This window comes from Cynara cardunculus, assembly GCF_001531365.2.
Source record: "Cynara cardunculus var. scolymus isolate 2C chromosome LG 9, CcrdV1, whole genome shotgun sequence".
Lineage (NCBI taxonomy): Eukaryota > Viridiplantae > Streptophyta > Magnoliopsida > Asterales > Asteraceae > Cynara > Cynara cardunculus.
Window position 1 is genome coordinate 8,497,120 of NC_037536.1, and position 25,532 is coordinate 8,522,651.

Below are 25,532 nucleotides of genomic sequence, written 5' to 3' on the forward strand. Positions count from 1 at the left end.
ATCTATTTAATTATGTTTATCTGCAATTAGTTATACGAATTTAAAAACATAAAACTTTAATAAGTTGTAACTTTAAATTTTAAATAATATATATCAATATATAATATTTGATGTATAAAAAATAATTTTTAAGAATTTTGTCAAAATATTTTGTAATATAGCATAGGATATTGTTGAGATGAAATGATTTAATAGGAAAAGAAAAATTGGATGCTTTTATGTCGAAGAGTAGGTGACAGGAGACACGTGTTCTGCTGAGGCAACATCAGCCTACTGACTCATAAACAGTTTTAAACACTCCAAATTACATTCCTACCCTTGCTACCCCTTATAGCCGTTATGCAGGATTTCTACACAACAATCAAGGTCAATTTCGTCATTTCCTATCACGCCTTCCTCTTCCCTGTTGTTTTCATTTGGCTGACGATTGAATTCAGTTCACACTCTCTCTCACACACACACAAAGTTGTCTGATCTCTTGCAATTCTCTCTTTAGGGTTTTCAACCTTAACTAGCAAATGGCTACTGCGTCTTCTTCGGATCCTGTAATGAAGTCGGAAGGCAGTGGCAGTGGCAGTGGCGGTGAAACTTCCGAAGCGGCGGCGGCGACGATGGTCGGGGTGGCGGCGGTAGTAGGGAGGGGAAACAATTATCAGCAGCAGTTAATGGTGAAGTACAGACTTAAGAAATCGAAGAAGGAGAGAGGTTGTACGGCCAAAGAACGGATCAGTAAAATGCCTCCTTGTGCTGCTGGCAAACGCAGCTCTATCTACCGAGGCGTCACTAGGTATACAAAGTATATCGAGAATTTCCATTTATATATGTACAATGCTCATCTTTTCAATTTATATGCGCATATTTTTTTTGAGTATAATTGTGTAAAAAAGCAGTTAATTTAGGATAGTTTTAGACATACTTGCCACTAGATGACTAAAACATGAGGGGTTTCTTCGGTGGTCCTCTTTAGAATTTTTTTTGATGCTGGGCTTGTGCATAAGATATGGTCTATGTATAGATATATGACTTATGATTAAATAATAACTGGTTGTAGACAGGTCACTAAAACATGGGTATTTGTAGGAAGCTTTCAAAGATTTAAAAACAGCTCTTTGCTTTTTCTTTTGAAATTATGGTGGCGTTTGTTTTTTTGAGGTGCTGAAGTCTGAAGTCTGAATTCACTTCTGATTTTAATATGTAACTATCCTTTATACCCCGTCTTCATCCAGTATAAAACTAGCTCGTGCGGCCGTACTCTTACAAGACGCTAGGACAGTGAGTGTTTTATCCCAAACCAATTTGGGGTATTTGTGGGTAAGCTAAAAAAAATAAAATGAAACCAAATTAGAAGATAGTGAAACCGAAACCCCCATAAGGTTTGGGAACATAATAGAATCCTTGGATGCTATCTAAGGCCATCTCCTTGAGCATACATCATTAATGCAAATCTCTTTTCACTGCTTCCCTCTAAATGACTTCTATGTATCTAAAAAACCTCTTCTTGGCACAAGTGTTCTCTGTGAACTGGTGCATTTGAAGGTCTACGTTGGTGATGACCAAACCACCTCAAATAATATTGCCTCTGCTTCTCCTCAAGCGGCAGCATTCCATCCATCTCTTGTATATCCTTATTCTTAATCTAATGCTTGCCAAAATAAAGGGGAAAATTGTAGTGGATGGAGCGAAAACGATGTATACTACTTGTAGGATAAGTGAGGGTACATACCATCCTAGATTATGCTGCCTTCTAGCATGTATACATCTCACAATCTAGGATGTATTTAGGAAGAAACAGTTGTGGGCTTACGATGTTATCTGGTGGCATCATCATTTTAATAAAATAATAAACTCACAGAAACAAGATGTGAAATTCCTTACACATATACACACAAAAATTACCAACTTGTTTGATTCTGGTATCAAACTTGTATCATGCATGATGTTCTAAAAGGATGAACACGATTAGTAGTATCTTTGATGATGTTTCACCGGTGTAAACCCTTCATTTCAACAAGTTTATATTATATTTATTAAAGTTTTTGAAACTGCAAGTCCCAAACTTATCAATAACCAATTCAAATTGTTCAAAGTTCAAATAAAATAAAAGCATAACCCTAAATGTTTCAATCTTGACCTGTATGGATTTGAATAAAAAATGAATGAGCTCCCAATTTAGAAGTAAGACAAATCAACCAAAGACAATAGGAATTGCCTATTGAAGTCCTGCAATTATCTCAATGAAGAGATGGGTGAAAGGAGGATCAAGTGGCTTTCCCCATGAGAGAGAGAGAGAGAGATCAGACAGTCGTATTATGTTGACCTATACTTAGGCGCTTACACCACATCAGTAGCTGAGAGAGAGAGAGAGAGAAGGCATTACACCTAATGAACCCTGGTCCAGTTACGGTGCTTAGCATTTAGAAAGTTATCAAGGGTAAGGATGAATGCAGATTGTTGGACTTGAATCTCAACCAGACGGTTTAAAGCACTATGCTATACCAACTCAGCTTGGTCACCTTCTGATGCGATTATGCCCGACTGTGTATTGATTGCCGGAGATAGTAATGGTGAAAACTGCGACCGGTTGTCTATAAAGAGACAAGAACCTTGGTATAGAGATACACCACAATCAACCCACCAAGTTGATTGATAAGTATTGAACGCCACAAGCTTAAGACTTGATAAGTTCTAAAGTTCACAAAGAACATAAAGAGTTTGAAACTCACAATATCATTCAAAATCAAAGGTACCTTCCAGAGGTTACATTCAAAATCATTTATACACAAGAAAATAAGCACAACTACTTATCTAAATAAGAAACTTAACTTATCATGATAAGCAAAACTACTTATCTCCCTTGTAACTCCTTCAAAGCTTTCATTAGAACAACCTGATGTTAGCAACCTTCAAAATGACTCCAAATTCAATGAGATGAGTTATTTAAACTTGGACATAATAATGGGCAGATCCTTGTACGTCCCTTCTACCTTCTTTTTGGGCTTGGATTCTTCTAAAAATGTAGGAAAAAGATTGCTCTTCAAGTGGGCTTTGATTCGAGTCCATTTGGACTTGAAATGAGTGATTTATGGCTAAAACATGGGCCATATGTGGACTTGGCCGAATTTCTTGGACATTGAAAGATTTATGGTTGCAATAATCACAACTTGGGATACTAAGAATGAGGCTAATCTTGGCCTTCTATTTGGATCAAAATTTAAAGATTTCCTTGGCTACTTGATGAAGTGATGAGAGATTGTTTCCGACAAGATTTTATCAAACCATTGAGAGCATCATTAAACGTCTTGGAGTTGGACCTTGTGATTGGTCTAATCTTCCATCTCAATGGATCGTCATCATTCGGGTCATTGGATGGCCTCTCATCACCTTCTCTATGGTACATGCATATAATTTATTCATATACAGCTTCTCCTGGGGGACGAAGACAAGAAGTACCAGTAACTTGTAATCTTAACTGGCTACTTTTTTTATATATATAGAAATATTTGGGAGTTGGTTTTAGTTATTGATCATAACATATTTTGTATTTAGCACCATTCAAGATATAAGCACCTAGGCCGTTGCTTCTCACTTGATTACAACTTTGGTGTTGTGCAAATGCTGCTAGAAGTAATGATTGTTCATAATCACTTCTTAACTTCTACTACAACCATAGCCTACTGTTTTTTCTGTCAGGATTACACTATATTTTACATCCTCTTTTTCAGAGTTTTGATAATGTGTTTGTTGAATACTTAAATGGTACTAGGCATAGATGGACCGGCCGTTACGAAGCACATCTATGGGATAAAAGTACCTGGAATCAGAATCAGAATAAGAAGGGCAAGCAAGGTCTAATTCTTTCCCTGTTCGTGCGTGCATGTGTGTTTGTATGTGTGTGTGTGTCGGTCAATATATATACAAGACACATGAAATTCATTTCTTTGCTCCTTGCCAGATGCATGGATTAAGTGTCATAATTTCTAATATGGTTTTGGTTTAATTTTATATGGATTCTGGACATGGTTTTTGGCATCTATTTCAACAGTTTACTTAGGTAAGGATTTTAATTACATATTTCCTGAAACCTGATTCGATTAGTAGAAGAATGTCGACATTCGCTTTTTATTTCTTATGGGCAAACGAAACATGTCTTTAGGTGCATATGATGATGAGGAAGCTGCTGCCAGAGCATATGATCTTGCTGCTTTGAAATATTGGGGCCCTGGGACACTCATTAATTTTCCGGTGAGAAATTGTTGTGACATTTCACCTGTGGTTTTATGAGTTATTGTATTCTTCCTCTTTAGATCGTTCTTAATTATAAATTTTATTAAGAAGTGTATCTAAGCTATTGAGTTTGTTCAATTGCCATGAGAAAAAGCGGAAGGAGTGCCAGAGCTCTATACCAACTTCTTAGGTGCTATATTGATCGATTTATGATATAGCTTTACAAGTATGATGAAGTTCCCTACAGTATCACAAGCAAATAGTTTTTATTCCATTTGTTATCTCCTATTCTGTGCCTCTTCTATCTGTAAAGTAGTGGTGAATGCTGTTTCATTTTATTAAAATTGTGTCATATTTGTGGTTGTTTCTCATAACCTCCCTGCATTAAAAGTACATATTTTTGGTGCCAGGTCACAGACTATACACGAGACCTTGAAGAGATGCAAAATCTATCAAGAGAGGATTACCTTGCATCGCTCAGAAGGTATGCAATGCAATTAATACATGCATGTGTACGACTCTATCAGCCTGCTTGCTTTTTCTTATTTTGTACATGATCATTGCAGAAAAGGTAGTGGTTTCTCAAGGGGAACCTCTAAATGTCGTGGAATTTCCAGGTATGCTTATAATGATGGAATTTTTTGGTCAATCAGGTTTGCTTGCTTCAAAAGGGAGCCATGTGTGATTAAGCACACTATTGTTAGTACTTATTCATTTCCTACTGTTCCAGCTAGAATGCCATCATATATGCAAATGACTCTGGTCTGGACCAGTAACAAAAGCTACAGGTGATATCCATGGGGGGAGAGTTGGCAATGATAATATGGGTACTTGTAGGAATGGAAAAAAGCTACCATGATTGCAGAATAGTCCAAAGCAATAAATTGGTATTTCGTTAAGGGTTGTTGACAGAGTTTCTTCTTAAATTAGAATATTCTGAACTTCCTTACTGTTGGACAAAATAAATCAGAGTCATCTAGTACCTGCTAAATATGATTACAAGCCTTGTAAATCAACTAATCAAAGAGATCAGAAAATAGAAAAATTCCCATTTAAAATAATGAATTTACCTGTTAGACTGTGGTATCAGACTGTCATCTAACTATCTATAGATGGATAAAACTAATAACAAGGGTTGTTTAAAATAGTGTTTATGAAGATAATAAGCTAGCATTATTCAGTCAAATTCATATCAACATGATTATCTTGTGAACCCAAAGATGGATTTAAATAATAAGTTGGTTAGGATCCTTTCAATCTCGATAAATCAAGATGTGTTGATGTCTTTCCCCCTTCAGTTTCTGCACTTTCAAACATACTTGAATTGATCCATAAAATGTAGACATATTTGCAAACCTTTTCTTCTTGATCCACATTGTTATTTGTATAGAAAACATAAGCATGATAGACTAGGATCAGAAAAAGAAAGAAGGCAAGTGCCACAATGCTAAAAGACAAAAAAAACGAAAAGCTCAAAATGCTTTTTACGAGGTATCTATCACTCAAGGGGCGCGATGGATTCAAATGATCAACCACCCTATTTTGCCTCCACCTGAGACATGCCCAACATACCACATTAGCATGGTCTGTTTTTGTTAATAATATCCCGTGTGTGTCAAAATGTTCGTGTATGCACGTGTAAGGAAAATATTATTAGAGATGTCCCACACAAACAATAGTGCATAAGAAGGTGGCCTTGAGCACACAAGCCCCTTGTAGGTCCACCAAATGGGTCGACATGCTATGAGTGGAAGACAGCTTTCTTGAGCACTATTTATGATGCAGGATAGCTCAAATGCTACCATTCCATATTCAATTTTTAATATGCTTTGATTTTTGTTTTCCGCTATAATTCAGTACTAGATGGGATTCACCCTTGGGTCGTATTGCTGGATCTGATTATCACAACTGCATGCATCATGGTAAGCAAGTGCTTAGAGCCAAATAGATTTCAAGTAATTCAAGCACATGTTCTTCCTGAAATCATAGTGATACAAAGCTCACATAATTAAATCTTCCTTTACATCCATTAGCCTCTGGGATTCATGCATAAACCATTCTGAAGTAGTAGTTATTTTGCAGGTGATGATGCAACAACAGAGAGCGAATATGTTGGTGGAGTTTGTATGGATAGGAAAATTGATCTTACACCCTTCATTAAGTGGTGGGGACCCAACAAATCCCGTCAATCTGAATCTCATGGAAAGTCTTCAGAGGAAACAGATCATGGTAGTTCTGAGGACGTTGAAAGTGCATCAGAGTGGGTAACCCAACCCACCGAGCCCTATCAGCTGCCTCGTTTGGGTGGAAAACAACATAAAAGGTCTTCAGTATCAGCCATGAGTATATTGTCAAGATCTCCAGCCTTCAAGCGCTTACAAGAGAAAGCTTTGAAAAAGGAAGAAAAAGATGTTGAGAATGATGAGAATGAAAACAAAAATAGCATCAACAAAATGGATTATGGTAAGGCAGTTGAAAAAGCAGGTCATGATGCCGCAAGTGAAGGATTTGGAGTTGCATTGGGGATGGAAGCCGGAGAGTTGCCTCTTCAGAGAAATACATACCCGTTGGCTCCTTTCTTGTCTGCACCACTTTTGACCAACTACAATACTATTGATCCACTGACAGACCCTATTCTTTGGTCATCCCTTGTCCCTGCTCTCCGCCCCAGATCTTCTCAGCCCATGGAGGTCAGAACTAATACTTATGTCTGTTTAGTTATATACCACATGCTTCCGGTTCTCTACTTGATTTGGCCATTGTAAGAAACACATGACAAAGACCGCTAGGAAGAATCACTTCGTATTGAAATTGTTAGGTTTGTTAGCATGATATCGTACAAGAGACAAAAATGGATGGTGAAAAGCCCTGAAATTCTGATTAGGTTATATGTTGCAAGGAAATGGTTGTGAGATAGGTGGAGATTGGGCTCTGGCATTTATATGTGTGCATGCGTAGGAAATGGGTGTGGGATCGGTGGAGATTGGGATTTGGCAAATTCGAAGACTCGCTTTAAAACTTTAGACATTTGATACTTACGTAAAAAACGATTTCCCAATGCTGGCCATGAAGATTACTAGCTGCCAAGATTAACCTTGATCTATGCTTTATGCTTTTGTTCGTAAAAAATGTAAACGCTTTGCTTTGTACTTTTTATTTTTTCTAACATGCAATGGCAATCGTTATGTATCGAACAGGCTACAAAGACAGAGACCAGTTCAGATTATACTTTCTTCCAACAGGAGGACTTGCTCCCTACATGATCCAAGTGCATTGTTTGTCCAAATTCTCTTGGGAAAACTGCAACACATGTGCTATGCGAACGAGATCTACAACAATCTCACTGCCTCGGAACAAGAAAATGTTGCCTTGCGTGCTTGGTACGTGATGAGATTAGTTTTGTTATATATATATATATATAAGTAGATGTTTAATAGCAAATATGTTACGATAGAAGTTGTACTTGTAAAGGGCACACACCGATATGATGTAAAGTGAAGATAAGATTTTGAAAGATTTCAGAAGCTGTTGTAAAGACGTTTTAAATCTTGGTACACGAACAAGGGGCATCCCGGTATACTGTATTAGACGTATACCGTCTTTTTCTTACCTTTAAGGTACCGCAAAAAGGTTACGTATATTCATCATGTCATGATGGTGTTTTTCGTCATGTGTTTTATCGTATCTTTTGTTCAAGTCTCGATGTCAAAACGGTTGACATGAAACTTTTATATCTGAAATATGAAAATCGAATTCAACTACAAACAGAAAGGTAACTTGTCGATTACAAAATTTAACCAAGTTATGTAGTTGTTGCTACTCCATTGGTATTGAAGTCGTAACTTGTCAAAACGAAGCAAGAAACGCTAGCATTGCCGACTGTTTATTTATTTGAAACCGGTTACAAGTCGACCCGACTAGTTGAAGAATTTTTTAAAGCGGTTTGGCTATAAAACGAGGGACCAGTATGATAACACAGAGGAGGTCACCATTATGCAACCATTTACATTTGTACAACTAATACAACTCAATCTCAACCGATCATTTAACTTGATAAATTATTTCATAAAAATTTTGATTGTTTCCTAATATAAAGTATTGATCATAATTAATGAACTCTAATCATCTTCCATAAATATTCAAATCATAATAAATGAACTCTCATCATTTCTATAAATATTTCAATTGGTTAGGTTACATTGGTTGTACAAATGTAATAGATTGTATTTGAAACATTCTCTATATATAGAGAAACGATCATTTGGAAACCACCTTTATACTGCATACAGAATGCAACCAATCATGTTTTTTTCATTTAATTTGTTTTGATTTTAATTAGGAGGGCTTAATTGTCATTTTAGGTTAAATATTTGTTTTTGGATATAACCAACCCCAAATTTACAACACCCCCGTGTTGGGCACTTCACCTCACAATCAACCCTTCTTCAATATCTCCCATAAATCCCAACTCCGATGTTTCCTTGATTTTCCGAACCATTTTTTTTATTAACCTGGATATCTAACCCGCTATGCGAGCTGACTAATCCCAAGATAATTTTTGCAGATAGCCAGAAGTCACCGCATTTGAACCTCCGTGGCCACAAGGAAATTTTTATTCCTCCTTCGATTTGAACCTGAGACCTCCTGGTACTTTTAACCTTTAGAGCCAAGTTCAAACCAATCAGACACGATTTATCACCCAGAGAAACTATTGTTTACTTTTTCATCACATATTCACCATAAAGCGATGTCGGAACTACTGTTATGAAGAAATGACCGTTTTGTTTTTCATCATGTCTTCTTCCTCATCGTAAAGCGATGCCAGAACTATAGGTCCAACTGGCCAAAATACACGGCCAACACCCTTCAGCGACATGATCACAAGCATCCACTTCATCGCAGATTTCATCAGTAGCTTGTACAAATTTCATCGCATGTAAAACCAATATTTCATCGCATGTAAAACCAAGATTTCATCACAGATTTCGTCACAATTTTATGACCACCCTTTCTTCAAAACCAGTTTCGCCACAAATGGTTATTCAACAATATTGGATTACGCTATAGAAAATCACGGGATTTGAGAAAATCACAAATTTCAGTAATTTAACAATTTTATCTTTTAATTTTTATTACCAAAAATAACTCATTTACATCTTGACCGTTGATTGATGAAAGGTATCATGGTTACAATCATTCATGTATCCATTGTACTTGGGAGTGGCAATAGGTTAAGTTATGTTGGATTTGGGTTCAACCTATTTATTAAACAGGTTGAAAATCTCAATCCAACTCAACCTGTTTAATTAAATGGGTTGAGACTTTTCAACCAATATAGCCTGATACCTGAATGGATTGATAACGGGTTGACCTGTTTATGTTTTCTTTTCAACCCAACCTGTTAAATAAATGGGTTGAACCATTTAATTTTAAAGTTTCATGGTTCTCTGATGGAGGTGGAGTCTCTAGATCATCTTCCGAAATTTCAACCGTATTAATCACGGAAAAGGAATGAAAAACAAAAACTTTATAACTTAAAAAATGTGAAATTTAAAACAAAAAATCAGATACAACATGAACTTAAAAAACACTTCAAAGCAGGAACGCAGTGACAGTGACACACGAGGAACTTAAAAAATGTGAACTTTCCAAATACTATATTTCAACCCTTTATAGCTTTAGGACAGTATATGGATAATCCAAGAATTCACTCTCATATTTAAGGCAGAAAACTCGAATGTATCATACCCTAGATAAAGCATTTTATACATTTATATGAGATATTGACAGTTATGGGGTAGTTAGGCAGTTAGTGTATAATTGCACAACTGTTGCAACCGCTTGTGGATAAGGTTGAAATGGATAAGAGTCAAACTCAGAAGCTCCAAGTCAGAACCTTTCCAATCAGAAGCTTCTGATGCGAACAAAACGGCTTTTGATTCCATACTTACTCTCCAAACATTAAGGGGCCATTTACCAAACAGCTACCCGGTAAGTGCTTATCAAGTTACATTACCTTACCAATGAATATGGCAAGAACCAAGAATCTTACCCGGTAAGAGCGAAGATAAGAACCTAGAGTCTTACCCGGTAAGTAACGACGACGACTCTTACCAGGGTTAGCACTTACCGGGTAAATTGTTACATACGGTACCTTTTTAGTAGCCTAAAATCTTACCTGTAAGTGAGTGATAGTATTGAATTTTGCCAATAAGCACTTGCTCAGATAAGAGTTTGGTAAACGTCCCCTAAGTTTCTGGCCAATTCAGAAGGATTCTGACCTTCTGAATATCACTTAGAATATTCAGAAACTCATATTTTCTAAGCAATCCTCTTCATAACCCTGACACTGCACCCCTTACCCCCGTTTTGGGTTCTTGGCTTCTAAATCGAGATGTTTCACGCGGCATTACGTGCAGGTACATTACTAGTTCAGTTTGATGGTTACCCAACTAGGAAATAGATTGTGCCGTTTAACATTATTGCTAAGTCCCTTTCTTGGACTCGATCTCACTTGCAATCCTACAATTCTTAAAAAGTACTTACGATATCTGTCCCCTACTCTATCAATTGAACTTTTACTCACTCGCCTAAAAATGGACTGTTACAAAATCCCGTTTTGAAACATATGCAATAGGTAACCATGCTTCACGTCAACACTCAGATATACGTGCATACATCATTCCTTATCGAACTCCATCAGATAAGAATCGAAAGAGTCTTGGTCACATCTACAACCTCAGACATACGTGCATACATCATTACTTAAGGAACTAATTGAGGAATCAATCAGGAAAAAAAATCAAGTAACTGCTATCCCTAGGTGGTGCCACCACCACCACCACCACCAACCATGAACAATGTTTTGCTCTTAGGTCTTGTTAGTTTGCAGGATGGGATTTGGAGGGATTTGGAATTGAATTTCATTCCAATTCCATGTTTGGTTTGAAAGAATTCTTGGATTTCATTGAAAAACACAAACATAGGATTTTGAAACCCCTCGGGAGTGCTTGGTATTTCAAGGGATTTCGTAGGAGTGTATATAATAATGTTTTAAAAAATGTTAAAAACATTTGTTTTGTAATAATAAATTAACAAAAATGTTATTTAATAATTTTTATAATTATTTATAATATTTTTTAAATTATTTATAAAGAATGGAATCTAATTCCATTCCAAATCCTATAAACCTAACACACCTCCGATTCCAAATCCCTTGACCAAATCCAAATCCCTCAAAATCATTCCATCAAATCAAACATCCCCTTAGTGTTCATTGCATATAAATCATCAAGGATACAAAAAAAAAGCAGAAATAAAAATGCAGCACGCACCTTTGAAGGAAGGCTTAGGTGATAGGAAGGCACAGAAGTCTTCCTGCTACACCATCTCCCGTTGTGGTTGACGAAGATTCTTCATTCTTCGTAACTGTTGCTGGGATATGAACCATTCGAGGCATTGATCGGCCTGGCAATTGAAACCATGAAGCAGGAATCAGCAGATCTGTAGACAAATGTGTTTCTATACCTCATTCAATTACTTCCCATGCTCCTCCGAATAATGTGTGTTTTTTAATTTCATATCTCATAACGAGAGTGATCAAATTACAAATTCCCTTGAAATACGAAAGAAATAATCCTATCAATATTATCCAAATATTCAAAACATACAAATTTACAAGACTTTTTATGCTGCAGCCAACCAATGTAGGTCTCAGACACATTACAGCAGTGTCTTGGGCTTCCGTTTTTCTCTGCACACACCCTCAGTCTGTCTAGCATCCTAGACGCTATTAATCATGTCAAAGAGGATGCACCCTACTGTCATTGCTCCCACCTTCATGATTTTACAATGGGTAAAGAACGCTATTATACAGGTTCAAAACTTTCACCTTCCATCATCAAAATGATCACGGTTATGGTTTAACTAAGCTGATTTCGGCAACTCCTGCTGAATCTCAAGGACCCACAAGCTTGCAACTGCCACTGTTCTCTACAAGAAGAAAGCATCACCCTACCTGATCTCATCTGTTGCGACTTATATTCATGTTTTTCTTCTCAAGAACTCTGTAAGGACAATAAGCAGGATAACACCGAGTTAATAACAAATCTGAAAAGGAGCAACGATGCCAACAAGAAAAAGGAGGAATAAGAAGACGAAAATTTGAACACTCATGTGTCGACTCCACCGAGTACAATGCCCACCAGATTTGAGTCGGATTATCGCATAAATAGTCTTTTAGAAAAGAATGGATAAAGTCGTGAAGAAAGGCTCGCCCCAGCAAAGAAAAGAACAGCAAAAAGTTGTAAAACATAGTCTTGTATTGGGGTTGCTCTTCATGGTTCAAATCAGAAGACTGACATTGATGCACAAGCACACACACAGCATTTTGACAAATTACCAACATACTGCAGTGTCAAAATTATTGCATGAAAGTAACACTTGTATGGCAAGCTGAAACTGTGTACCAAAAGTGCAGATGTATAATAGCCATGTTTACTAGGACTGTAAACGAACTGAACGAACACGAACAAAGCCTTGTTCATGTTCGTTTAACTCAACCGAACAAACATGAATAGTAAACGAACAAAAATTTTGGTGTTCGTGTTTGTTCATATTTGTTGATGTTCGTTCGTGTTCGTTCATTAAAATGCTAAACGAACATACACTAAATTCTTAAACGAACGCAAGGTGCACCCCATGAATCAAAACCTTCACATAGGCTCAAGCCACTAAGCTCAATTGTACAGTAAGGCATTGAATTGGATGAGGATTATATGGTAGAGTATAAAGCCAATGGATAGTAAATCTCACCGATGTGGGATGGGATGGAATTCACTTCTCACTTCCATCTCAAAGGAGGAAAGAGTTAAAGACGGACGAGGATGGGGCTCATCCCACATCGAAATTTTTGACGAAACTGAGGCATACAAGCATCCATACAAGGGAAACAGTGGGAATGGAACAACCATTAGTTTTTATTATTACTTTTCGATAAACGTCATCTCTTTATTATACTATTATTAATTTGCAGTTATAATTATAATAATTATTATTATTCAATTGTGAACTTCTAAAAATTTAATTGTTAATTTATTATCATCAGTAAATGAATGAACGTTCACGAACATAAATGAATGAACGAGACCTTTGTTCATGTTCGTTCGTAACGAACATAAATGAACTTCCCGCCGAACGGTTCGTGAACATTCGGTTCATTTACAGCCCTAATGTTTACTAGAAATTCAAGTTGCTGGAATTTTTACTTAAACATGTGAATTTCTGAAGGGTATTCTAAACTGAAAGCTTGAAGTTCTTTCATCATAATAAATAGAGAAAGAAGCATACCAACTCTATCTTGTATGATAACAGAATATTCACGCCCACTACTCTGTGCAAAGGCAAGTATGCTTTGATACATTTCAACGGAAGGTTGAACTCCAGAATCCTCCATCCATTGCATTACCTGTTAAGAGTGAGGAGAATGATAAATTGACCTTTTACGAAAGTGTTACTACAACATTTGGCAGTTCACATGCAATGAATTTTACATCTGCAATTTCCCTTCTCTACTTCTTTGATAGATGCAGAAAACACAGAAAAAAAGAATCTCAATAATCTTCCCCAAGGACTAACAGTACTTGATTTTTCTATTTAACATTGGTAAAGAAACCATCCAGTTGACTTGCTTAAGTGGTTGGAGCTTGTGCAAATTATGTAGGTCCTCTGAATCCCACCCTAATATTGTCCGGTGAATTACCGAAAGTGTGACAATGAGCAAACAGCAAAAATTCCAACCCCCTATGTGATATCTCCCCAGTTTACAAGGAAAAAAATCATAACTTGACCACACCCATTAATAAGAATAGGATACGGAGTAACAAGTTATTTTGCAAAATTTGAGCTCATTTTACGGTGTGATTTGGACATATCAGCAATGAAACTACTATTCATAGTTCATTACATTAACTATATTCAAGGGCTGTTTGGTTGGTTTTCCATTAAGTCCTGTATGGATAAAGTTGTCTGTGTAGATTACTGTCTATATAGATTGAGAAGGTTTTTGTTTGGGAGGGTTTTTTCATAGATGGAAGGAACGTGTTCACTAACTGGAAGGGGCAGGTGTGGAAAAAACGTGTCTTTCTGCATAAAGCTCCCCCTAAAATCTTACTGAATAAGCCACTTTCTATATCATTAAGCCAAACAGTCATGTATAGCTGACTGAATAAGTTGCGAGTCCCATTAAGCTCATTAAGTTGCTAACAAACATGCCCTCGTTCTTATTTTGTTAATATTTTATCCACATCTTTGAGCGCTGGGCATTAACTGTGTGTAAAGGATGTGAATGAGTAAAATCTTAATTTTGTTTTCATGTGGAATACATATTGTTTTACATTGAATTAGGCTTTTTTGTAAACAGGGATGCTAAATTAAACTCAGGATGTTATGGTAATGAGGTCAAAAGTAACAAAATTTGGGACATGGTATGTGGTGAATGAGTAGCTGTACTCACGAAGGATAGTTTTCTTGGCTTTGAAGATAGTTTGGAATTCAATAGGCGTTGAATCAAATGAAGAACAAACAACAAGGTTGGATTATTGTTGTGAGATAGTTAAATCAAGAACACCAATGGGATTGATGTTGATATCATGTCAGTTGAGAAAGGTTTTAAAAGGCGGAATCGAGCCTCGAGGCGTTTTCCCTCAACGAGGCGCCTCGAGGCGTAAGCCCTGAGGCTGAAATATATATACACCAAACTATGTATATATACACATTTATATACACTATATAATACTAAATTACCAAGGGTGCAGGTTCAGTGGTTCTTGATAGAGAAAAGAGTGAAACTGTGAGATAGGCTGAGAGGGTGCGGAAAAATTGGTTGACACAAGGAAGAAGGGTCAAACCACACTTTTTGATTGCAAGGAGAAAGCTAGCTTTTTGCGTTTTAAAATATTAAAAGTACACATTAGGACCATCGGGCTTTAACTTTTAATTTTTTAAAACAAAAAACACTTTTAGTATGAAAAGTACTACTACTACTCCCATAAAGCTTATAAAAAAGCCAAAAAAAATCATTACCAACGCAGGTCATCTGAGGTGTACAACTCGACAACGCCTCACCGAACTGCCTGACTGAACCAAGGTGTAAGCCTCGTCCAGGGTCCAAGAGGTGCCACCTCAGGTGCGGTTTTGGGCCGCCTCAAGGAGTACACCTAAAACGATTTTTAGAACCATGCAATTAGTGTTGATGTTCAAGTTTCAACTACTTCAATGAATTGAGGATCAAGCAGATACATGTGAAAGTCTCAGCTGAGCTAGGGGTTGGATCAAGTCTTGATTGATTAATTGAACCCATTACTAATGTTACTTGCTGCTGAGATCACATAAGGTACCAGAAATTATTACACAGGGACAATTTGTGTCCTAGGGAGCTAAGGAAAGAAATGAGCTTCCACAACTTGGTGTCTTGGATCAGAGGAATATGATTGAAGAGCCCACATTCTGAAAAACGACCACATTTAGGGGAGGGAAGATATGAGCTGTTGGTGCACGAGAGAAGAACGAGTTGGGGAAGCCCGAATCTACGGACAAAAACCATGGAAGAGAAATTCAAGAGATGACATAGCGCTATATGCGATTGAGGTGACAGAAACAACGAGATCAACAGCAATCTGTTCACCAGAAGCAGCAGCATGAAGATTATGACAGCAACTCTATGAGGTCTAAAATGCCCCCTTCTGTGATCAGTACCCTTGTCGTAGTAGCAATAAAATAGAACAGGAGAACCCATGTTTTTCAATCACCCGAAGCAGCACCGAACCAAAAGAGCACCCACCTGGCCACCTCGATTAGCCACAAAATAGCAGCAGTAAGCTGCTGTCAGTAGCATAGATCCAATAGCAATCAGCCCCATTTTCGGTGACCAAATCAGCAGCATTTGAGACCAAGCAGCGCCGTAATTCACAGTACCCTTGTTTGTCTAAATTATAAACCACCATCAGCAGGGTAGCCTCATCGCTGCAGTCAACAGCAGTTTCGACCATCAGCATCCTTTTATTGAAGCAGAATGTAGCAGCAGAGTAGCATCATTTCAGACGCAGAAAGATTGTCATCAAACAGCAGCCATGTTGAACAACATCAGAAGGTGATTCACCGCCATCAAGAGCAATGCAGCAGCCCTTTTATTTTGGATCAAATAGCATCAACTGCTGCTGGAAAGGAAACAGAAAGAAAGGCAGTCGAGCAGCAGAAACATAAGAAAAGGGGGGCAAGAAAAATATAGTTGTTTTAAAACAGGGGCAGACCTACCTTTTTTGCATAAGATTTTTGTTTCATTTTGGTATGGCTGAAAAGGTGTGCAGCTGTTGAGTAACGAGGGATTTTATATACACATAGGCAGAAAGAGGAGAGGTTTGAGAAAAGTGTTGAAGGGTGTATAATTCGAATGGAAACAATCTATAATCTTGGGGACGTGAGAATCACTATCCTCACGAAATTATTAGCCCCCACTTTGTCACCAATGGTTTCAGGACTAAATTCTTCCGGCAAATTATGCAGTGAACATAGCCCTTCATGAACATCATGAATCTTTAAACTTTTAAGAGTGTATAATATTGGAAAAACATACCCCTTGCAATCTGATGTTAATACTGAAATTCCCGCGAAGCTGGCCACCAAAACCGTTTCTGTATATTGTCACATGTCTATATAAGCAACATGATCGTGAATGCCAGTTTTGGAAATGGAAAGTTTAGTGAAGTACCAACACACGGCCTTTATAGGCAACATGATCGTGTTTGCCAATTTCACTATACAAAAACTTTTGCTATGCTAACATGTATTAATATTTTTATAACCTTCCTACACTTCTCACATAATTTTGACTTCCCACGAGATCCTAATTATATATATAGACTCGGGATCGGGTAGGAACCTTTCTTTTCCTAAGAACCGTAAGACTCCCTACATCGCCCTTGGATGAGATCACGGGACTTATCCGACGGTTTGAATGGGCGCAGTGGGACAACTATATAAATCTTTTCAAATTTCCCTCCAAAGCATTCAAATAATCAAGAGCTTTTGTACATATATACTAAATTAAGTTTCACCTTCCCACCTATGTGGGACAACTATGTGAGGTAACTCTCAGTACAAACATTGTTAATGAGGTCCCCTTTCAACAAGAAGAGGCACCCAAGCCCCAGGCCCACAATCATGCAGACACTAGGGGAGATTGATATAGGAGGATTATACACAGAGGAAACAGGAGGGAAGAAAAAAAATCAAGCCATAATACATGTATGCGTCTGGTGGGATTTCGCAGAAACGGAGGCTGAGATTGAGAGAACAACAATGGGCAGAGAGGATCTGGAGGAGACTCAACAGGGATTCACGGCCCAACATATATACGCACAGAAAGGAGGACTCATACAGAAAACAGCAGAGGTTGTTAGGCAACCATGGAGGCTGCCGATTCACGAAGAGGGGGTAGCTGCTGATCGAACATGTCTGCTTGGTGCATAGATTTAAGAACTCACAAGTACAGATATGTTGATGTTGGGTTACACAGAAAGAGAGGATCGGGCTCTTATATATTGTACACATTAAAGGAGATTGAAAGCATCAAAGTCTGTACATACACTGATCAAAATACAGGAATACATTCTTAACTTCCTGATTGTTTTGCAATCAAGGTTCACAGTGAGACATGTTACTTGTGATTAGTGATGGCCAAAATCCGGTCCCGGGCCGGTCCTTAACCTGTCCCTACCGGGCCCAACCAAGCCAAAAACCGGCGGTAACCGGTCCCGCCATAACCGGTCCCGGTTCCGGTGAAATATGTTGTGACCGGTCAAGCTCAACGGCAACCGGTTAAGCAATTCGGTCCCAGCCGGTCTAATTCAAAAAATATATTTTTTTAACCTTTTTGGTTATTAATATGTTATTTTTAATATTTTTGTTATAAATACGTTTTGTTATATATACGTTTTATTATAAATACGTTTAAAAATACACTTTAAAAATACATTTTATTATGATTAAAATTACATTGTTTAAAAAAAAATTAAAACTATAAAATTATTTGAAAATACATTTATTTATCAATCTTCATCGGTATCCCATGTCGGATTGACTTGAAGAGTTTCGGTCTCTTGAATTCTTCTAATAGCCTCTTGGTCTTCAAGGTCATCAATGTCGAGTTCCTCATCATCGTCACATTGGGAGTAAGTGCTCTCGGTATCGGTAGTTGGTAGCATGCTTAGTCCCATGGAGATTTCATTTTCTTCCAGATTTTCAATCTCCATCTCTAACGATGTCGTGTGTTGAATCCAATCAATGCTATCCAAATAATTCTTCAAGCACATGCAACACTCCATGGACTCCGGGCTTAGTCTTGTCCGACGTATCGAAATGATCCTGTCACTAAGAGAAAAAGCAAACTCCGAAGCTACGGTACTAGCTTAGACTGTTAGTACATCACGTCCGATGCACACCAAAATCAAGAATTGAGGTTGTTTTTGTTTCCAAAAATCTAATAAATCAATTTTTTCAAAATCTTCGACATCATTTGCGGGACATGCGGCCATAAAGTTAGTATGCACATACATATTTAGTTCACCCAAATCGTTATCAACTCTTTTTTTACTTGATTCATTTAAAACCTCGTTCATTAAATTAGTCATCAACTCTTTACGACTTTGTCGATGACCACTAGAAGAAGAACTAGAACCCACAAAACCACGTGAGGAAGATGTTTGTGGTTGGTTTCAACCTCCGTAAAAATGTTTGTAATGATCAAATAAATCTTGAAAATTGCGATTAAATAAACGTTTTTGTTCCATTGAAAAAGAATTATCCGTAGCGGTATCCAAACCAAAAGCCACACATATTTGTGTAATTACAACTTCAACACCAACAATATTTAAATACGGGTTTAACGCCGCAGCACAAAGAAAAGCAAATGAGATGCCCATAAAATATTTTAACAATTTATTTTTCATGCAAGACATCAACCTTCCCCAATCGTGATGGTCTTCGTATTGGGCAATTTTACTTGCCAAAATATATATTTGGTTTAAAACTGAAGGGCTTGTTGGATAATAAATTCCCGATAAAAGTGTTGTCGCATTTTTAAAATCTCCCAAAATATCGTACAATCCTTCAAGCACGGCCCAATCAAGATTTCCAATAGAGTTTTGCGGGTAATGGTGTCTATGAAAAGCAAAATTATAATTTTTTTGTTTTAACAAATTTTCAATCATAAAATATGTCGAGTTCCAACGAACGGGCATATCGAACCTCGGTCCCAAAGCTCTAAAACCGACGTCCTCGCAATACTTTCTATAGGCCGCATTCATTTTTTACCTTTTGTGAAAATTCGCCGCAACATAAGTCTAAACTTATCTATTACGGGTTTACAAGTATTTAAACCGTCTTGAACGGCTAAATTTATTATATGTGCACAACAACGTGTATGAAATAATGTACCGTCTAAATTAGGTGTCAAATAACACTTTAATTTTTCCAAACAAGAATTGTTATTACTAGCGTTATCAAATGAAATACTAATTATTTTAGCGGTTAAATTATAAAAATGCAAGAGTTTTTTTAATAATCAAAAATTGACGTGCACCCGAATGTGGCGCACCGAACGGTTCAAACGCGATTACACGTTTGAATAAATGCCATGTTGTAGGCTCAACCCAATGTGTCGTTATGCATATATACGAAACCGGCAATCCATATGATGCGCTCCATACATCACACGTTAAAGAAATATTGTTAGGCAAAGCAGAAAACATTTGTTACATTTCGGATTGACACATTTTCCACATTTTCCACATTTTTATAGCATCACGTCTAAGAGTTTGACGACTTACCGGCTTGTATCGTGGTTGTAGCGTCTTTTGAATCATCTTCGTAACATGAGGGTTGTCGAAATGTCCGAAAGGAAAACCGACTTGAATGACACATTGTGTTGTAATTTGTCGGTTCAAATTGGCATCGTAGGATCATATTTGACCTTGGGTGTCAAGTATCGGTTGGCCATATCCCGTCATGAGATGATGAACTGATAGTGAAAACTTGCAATCAATGCCGCTAGAGAGACATTTCTGTTATAATTGTCCAAGTTTGATGTTAGCTCCTAGACTGATGCCTAGATCATCAAGTAGTCGTAGAAATTGGTAGTGAACCACCAAATGTCATCCATCTCAACCGAATGATACACAAGACTGTGTATTTGGTACTTACGATTTAAGTAAGTAGAAAAAGTACTTTGTTTTTTAAAAACTTTGTAATTTTTATAATCTTTAGTTTTAGCACTAGTGTCTTGCATTCTATTAATACTAAATGACAAGTAGTTCTTCAATAAATCATTAGAACATAACCATTAATGCAACATATATTATCGAGAACAACAACAACTACTTACAAAGCACTTGAAACTGAAATAAACCTGCATAGTTGTATAAGGATAAGAATACAAACTCGAGCATGATTTGAAACAGATAAATTGCTTTACATTTATCAACNAAAAATATAATTTTTTTGTTTTAACAAATTTTCAATCATAAAATATGTCGAGTTCCAACGAACGGGCATATCGAACCTCGGTCCCAAAGCTCTAAAACCGACGTCCTCGCAATACTTTCTATAGGCCGCATTCATTTTTTACCTTTTGTGAAAATTCGCCGCAACATAAGTCTAAACTTATCTATTACGGGTTTACAAGTATTTAAACCGTCTTGAACGGCTAAATTTATTATATGTGCACAACAACGTGTATGAAATAATTTACCGTCTAAAATAGGTGTCAAATGACACTTTAATTTTTCCACACAAGAATTGTTATTACTAGCATTATCAAATTAAATACTAATTATTTTAGTGGTTAAATTATAAAATGCAAAAGTTTTTTTAATAATCGAAAATTGACGTGCACCCGAATGTGGCGCACCAAACGGTTCAAACGCGATTACACGTTTGAATAAATGCCATGTTGTAGGCTCAACCCAATGTGCCGTTATGCATATATACGAAACCGGCAATCCGTATGGTGCGTTCCATACATCACACGTTAAAAAAATTTGTTAGGCAAAGCGGAAAACATTTGTTGCATTTCGGACTGACACATTTTCCACATTTTTAAAGCATCACGTCTAAGGATTTGACGACTTACCGGCTTGTATCGTGGTTGTAGCGTCTTTTGAATCAACTTCGTAACGTGGGGGTTGTCGAAATGTCCGAAAGACAACCCGACTTGAATGACACATTGTGTTGTCATTTGTCGGTTCAAATCGGCATCGTAGGACTATATTTGACATTGGGTGTCAAGTATCGGTTGGCTTGAATCGCCCCCCGACCTCAACCCCGGGCACGTTTTTTCGATGTGCCTCCTTAACGTAGAATTTCCTTCGACCGTAAGGAGAGCTTGACACAATTTGCATTGTGCCTTTCGTTTTCCGATCGTGAGAACCACCAAGTTGTAGTGATTCCAAATCTCGGACTTTCGTCCGTGTTCGACGAGAACTTGGGCAACTTGTTCGTTTGATGGTTGTTCACCGACCATTTCGTAAGTAAAAGAGAGAAAGAAATGAGAATTGTGAAGTGGAAACGAGAAGTTAATACTTAGTGAATTCACAAAATGGAGCGAAAAACCGAGAATTGAGAGCATTTTTTGCGTTTTTGAAGATGAGATGAGTTGGTATGTTAACTAGGAAACTCCCATGCATATTTATACTAATTTGGTAGGAAAAAAGATGAAAAAAGGGTCAAAAATTGACCCTAAACGGCTAGTTTGACCTCCCAACAGCTAGTTGACCAATTCAAACGGTCATGTTGACTTTCGTTGACCGGGACGGTCTCATAATCGGTCCCGGTTCTGGTCGGTCCCGGGACTAAAAATCGCTGAAATCAATAACCGGATCTTAACCGACGGTTCTCAACCGGTTCAAGTTCTGGTCCTCCGGCGGTTACGGGCCGAGCCGGTCCCATTTGGCCATCACTACTGGTGATTAGTACAATCTGAGATACAATAACAGATTTGCACAGAAGGTTGCAATATATTGATGGGCAGTGTGTACAAGGCCCGAGAACAGTTCACCACCGTATGGCTTCCTTGCCTGGAATAGGAATAAATGTAAGAAAACGGAGAATTATTTGTAGATGAAGAGATGTCAAAGGGGCTTTTTACTCCCCCAAAAATTCCTGGATAAATACACACACGAACAGAGAGTTATGTGGAGTTGGACACGCACAGCTGATTGAATTTCAAATGGAGGCACACACTTGAAGTTTCAATTCACTCATACAACATTCAGCAGAACTCCCAGGGAGTTTGCTTTCTTTGATTGTTTCAAATATGACTTGTGTTGAAGTTAAGCTTGGTTTATATTGAAGCTTGATGAACATGAGCATATGCTTATTGTTATTATATTAGTTCAATGAATGAGTAGTAACATTTGAGATTACCTGCGGCTTTCATTCCTTTGCATCGATTGAAGCTTTTGTGATAATACATGTTTAATTTGTTTGTGAGTTGAGTTTATGATTGAATAGTGATTTGATGCCCATTTTTTATTCATTTAGTTTTTTTGGAAAGTGGAAAAATCAATGGCAAATATATTAGAATAGGATGTTAAGTGCAAGAGTGCGTACCTTTTCTGAATGCAATCGGTACATCAAGATCAGATTTCGAAGGCAACTCTTGGTGTACCTTAGACGTTGGAGTAACTCCTTTCCTTCGGTTGTATGTGATTGGGAAGGACTCGACTTAGCTTGTAGGTCGGGACAGGTTGTGGGGTAGTTGGTGATGGAGAGATAGGGTCGGTTGTTTCTGGAATTGTAGGTTCAGGTAGTGATGGCCAAATGGGACCGGCCCGGCCCGTAACCGCCGGAGGACCAGAACCGGGACCTATGACGGACCGACCGGGACCGGTAGGGACTGGTTAAGAACCGCCGGTTAAGATCCGGTTATTGATTTCAGCGATTTTTAAGCCCGGGACTGACCGGAACCGGTTATGAGACCGGCCCGGCCCGGTCAACGAAAGTCAACATGACCGTTTGAATTGGTCAACTAGCCGTTGGGAGGTCAAACTAGCCGTTGGGAGATCGATTTTTGACCCTTTTTTTCATTTTTTTCCTACCAAATTAGTATAAATATGCATGGGAGTTTCCTAGTTAACATACCAACTCATCTCATCTTAAAAAACGCTCTCAATTCTCAGTTTTTCGCTCCATTTTGTGAATGCTACATATTAACTTCTCGTTTCCACTTCACAATTCTCGTTTATTTCTCTCTTTTACTTATGAAATGGTCGGTGAACAACCATCAAACGAACAAGTTGCCCAAGTTCTCGTCGAACACGGACGAAAGTCCGAGATTTGGAATCACAACTTGGTGGTTCTCACAACCGAAAAACGAAAGGCACAATGCAGATTGTGTCAAGCTCTCCTTACGCCCGAAGGAAATTCTACGTTAAGGAGGCACACCGAAAAAACGAGCCCGGGATTGAGGTCGGGGGTGATTCAAGACAACCGATACTTGACACCCAAGGTCAAAATATGGTCCTACGATGCCGATTTGAACCGACAAATGACAACACAATGTGTCAATCAAGTTGGGTTGCCTATCGGACATTTCGACAACCCTCACATTACGAAGTTGATTCAAAAGACGCTACAACCACGATACAAGTCGGTAAGTCGTCAGACCCTAAGACGTGATACTATAGAAATGTGGAAAATGTGTCGGTCCGAAATGCAACAAATGTTTTCAACTTTGCCTAACAATATTTCTTTAACGTGTGACGTATGGAGCGCACCATATGGATTGCCGTTTCGTATATATGCATAACGGCACATTGGGTTGAGCCTACAACATGGCATTTATTCAAACGTGTAATCACGTTTGAACCGTTTGGTGCGCCACATTCGGGTGCACGTCAATTTTCGATTATTAAAAAAACTCTTGCATTTTATAATTTAACCACTAAAATAATTAGTATTTCATTTGATAATGCTAGTAATACCATTTCTTGTGTGGAAAAATTAAAGTGTCATTTGACACCTATTTTAGACGGTAAATTATTTCATACACGTTGTTGTGCACATATAATAAATTTAGCCGTTCAAGACGGTTTAAATACTTGTAAACCCGTAATAAATAAGTTTAGACTTATGTAGCGGCGAATTTTCACAAAAGGTAAAAAATGAATGCGGCCTATAGAAAGTATTGCGAGGACGTCGGTTTTAGAGCTTTGGGACCGAGGTTCGATATGCCCGTTCGTTGGAACTCGACATATTTTATGATTGAAAATTTGTTAAAACAAAAAAATTATATTTTTGCTTTTTATAGACACCATTACCCGCAAAACTCTATTAGAAAATCTTGATTGGGCCGTGCTTGAAGGATTGTACGATATTTTGGGCGATTTTAAAAATGCGACAACACTTTTATCGGGAATTTATTATCCAACAAGCCCTTTAGTTTTAAACCAAATCTATATTTTGGCAAGTAAAATTGCCCAATACGAAGACCATCACGATTGGGGAAGGTTGATGTCTTGCATGAAAAAGAAATTGTTAAAATATTTTATGGGCATCTCATTTGCTTTTCTATGTGCTGCGGCGTTAAACCCGTATCAAAATATCATTCGTGTTGAAGTTTTAATTACACAAATATGTGTGGCTTTTGGTTTGGATACTGCTACGGATAATTCTTTTTCAATGGAACAAAAACGTTTATTTAATTGCAATTTTCAAGATTTATTTGATCATTACAAATATTTTTACGAAGGTTGAAACCAACCACAAACACCTTCCTCACGTGGTTTTGCGGGTTCTAGTTCTTCTTCTAGTGGTCATCGACAAAGTCGTAAAGAGTTGATGACTAATTTAATGAACGAGGTTTTAAAAGAATCAAGTAAAAAAAGTCGATATGATAACGATTTGGGTGAACTAAATATGTATGTGCATACCAACTTTATGGCCGCATGTCCCGCAAATGATGTCGAAGATTTTGAAAAAACTGATTTATTAGATTTTTGGAAACAAAAACAACCTCAATTCCCGATTTTGGCGTGCATCGCACATGATGTACTAACAATCCAAGCTAGTACCGTAGCTTCGGAGTTTGCTTTTTCTCTTGGTGGCAGGATCATTTCGATACGTCAGACAAGACTAAGCCCGAAGTCCGTGGAGTGTTGCATCTGCTTGAAGGATTATTTGGTTAGCGTTGACAGGATTCAACACACGACATCATTAGAGATGGAGATTGAAACGGTGGAAGAAAATGAAATCTC

The 25,532-nt window shown here is 37.7% G+C and overlaps 2 protein-coding genes across 10 annotated transcripts in view; one reads left to right on the forward strand and one right to left on the reverse strand.

Annotated features, from left to right (window-relative positions):
• The first annotated feature begins 486 nt into the window (after window positions 1-486).
• On the forward strand, window positions 487-7,817 carry LOC112518432 (AP2-like ethylene-responsive transcription factor At2g41710). Of its 2 annotated transcripts, XR_003069803.1 has the most exons (10): window positions 487-787; window positions 3,764-3,846; window positions 4,043-4,051; window positions 4,154-4,242; window positions 4,635-4,708; window positions 4,791-4,841; window positions 6,082-6,146; window positions 6,307-6,914; window positions 7,422-7,604; window positions 7,696-7,817. XR_003069803.1 is itself a non-coding variant. In XM_025126120.1 (9 exons), exons 1-9 carry the CDS (start codon window positions 519-521, stop codon window positions 7,485-7,487), a joined length of 1,314 nt encoding a protein of 437 aa, XP_024981888.1. In that variant the 5' UTR covers window positions 487-518; the 3' UTR covers window positions 7,488-7,817. The 2 variants fall into 2 exon arrangements, 1 of the variants encoding a protein (XP_024981888.1); XM_025126120.1 differs by having other exon boundaries at window positions 7,422-7,817.
• Window positions 7,818-11,419: 3,602 nt separating this feature from the next.
• LOC112518737 (pentatricopeptide repeat-containing protein At2g41720) overlaps window positions 11,420-25,532 on the reverse strand; it is a 24,864-nt gene continuing 10,751 nt past the window's right edge. For 4 of the 8 annotated variants that reach the window (XM_025126538.1, XM_025126543.1, XM_025126541.1 and 1 more), the window contains 3 exons: window positions 13,573-13,690; window positions 13,039-13,144; window positions 11,712-12,290 (listed from right to left, as the gene is read on the reverse strand). In XM_025126538.1, coding sequence (XP_024982306.1) covers window positions 12,248-12,290; window positions 13,039-13,144; window positions 13,573-13,690 — 267 coding nt within the window. In that variant the 3' untranslated portion in view covers window positions 11,712-12,247. The other 4 variants (XM_025126539.1, XM_025126542.1, XR_003069824.1 and 1 more) reach the window with 3 other exon arrangements.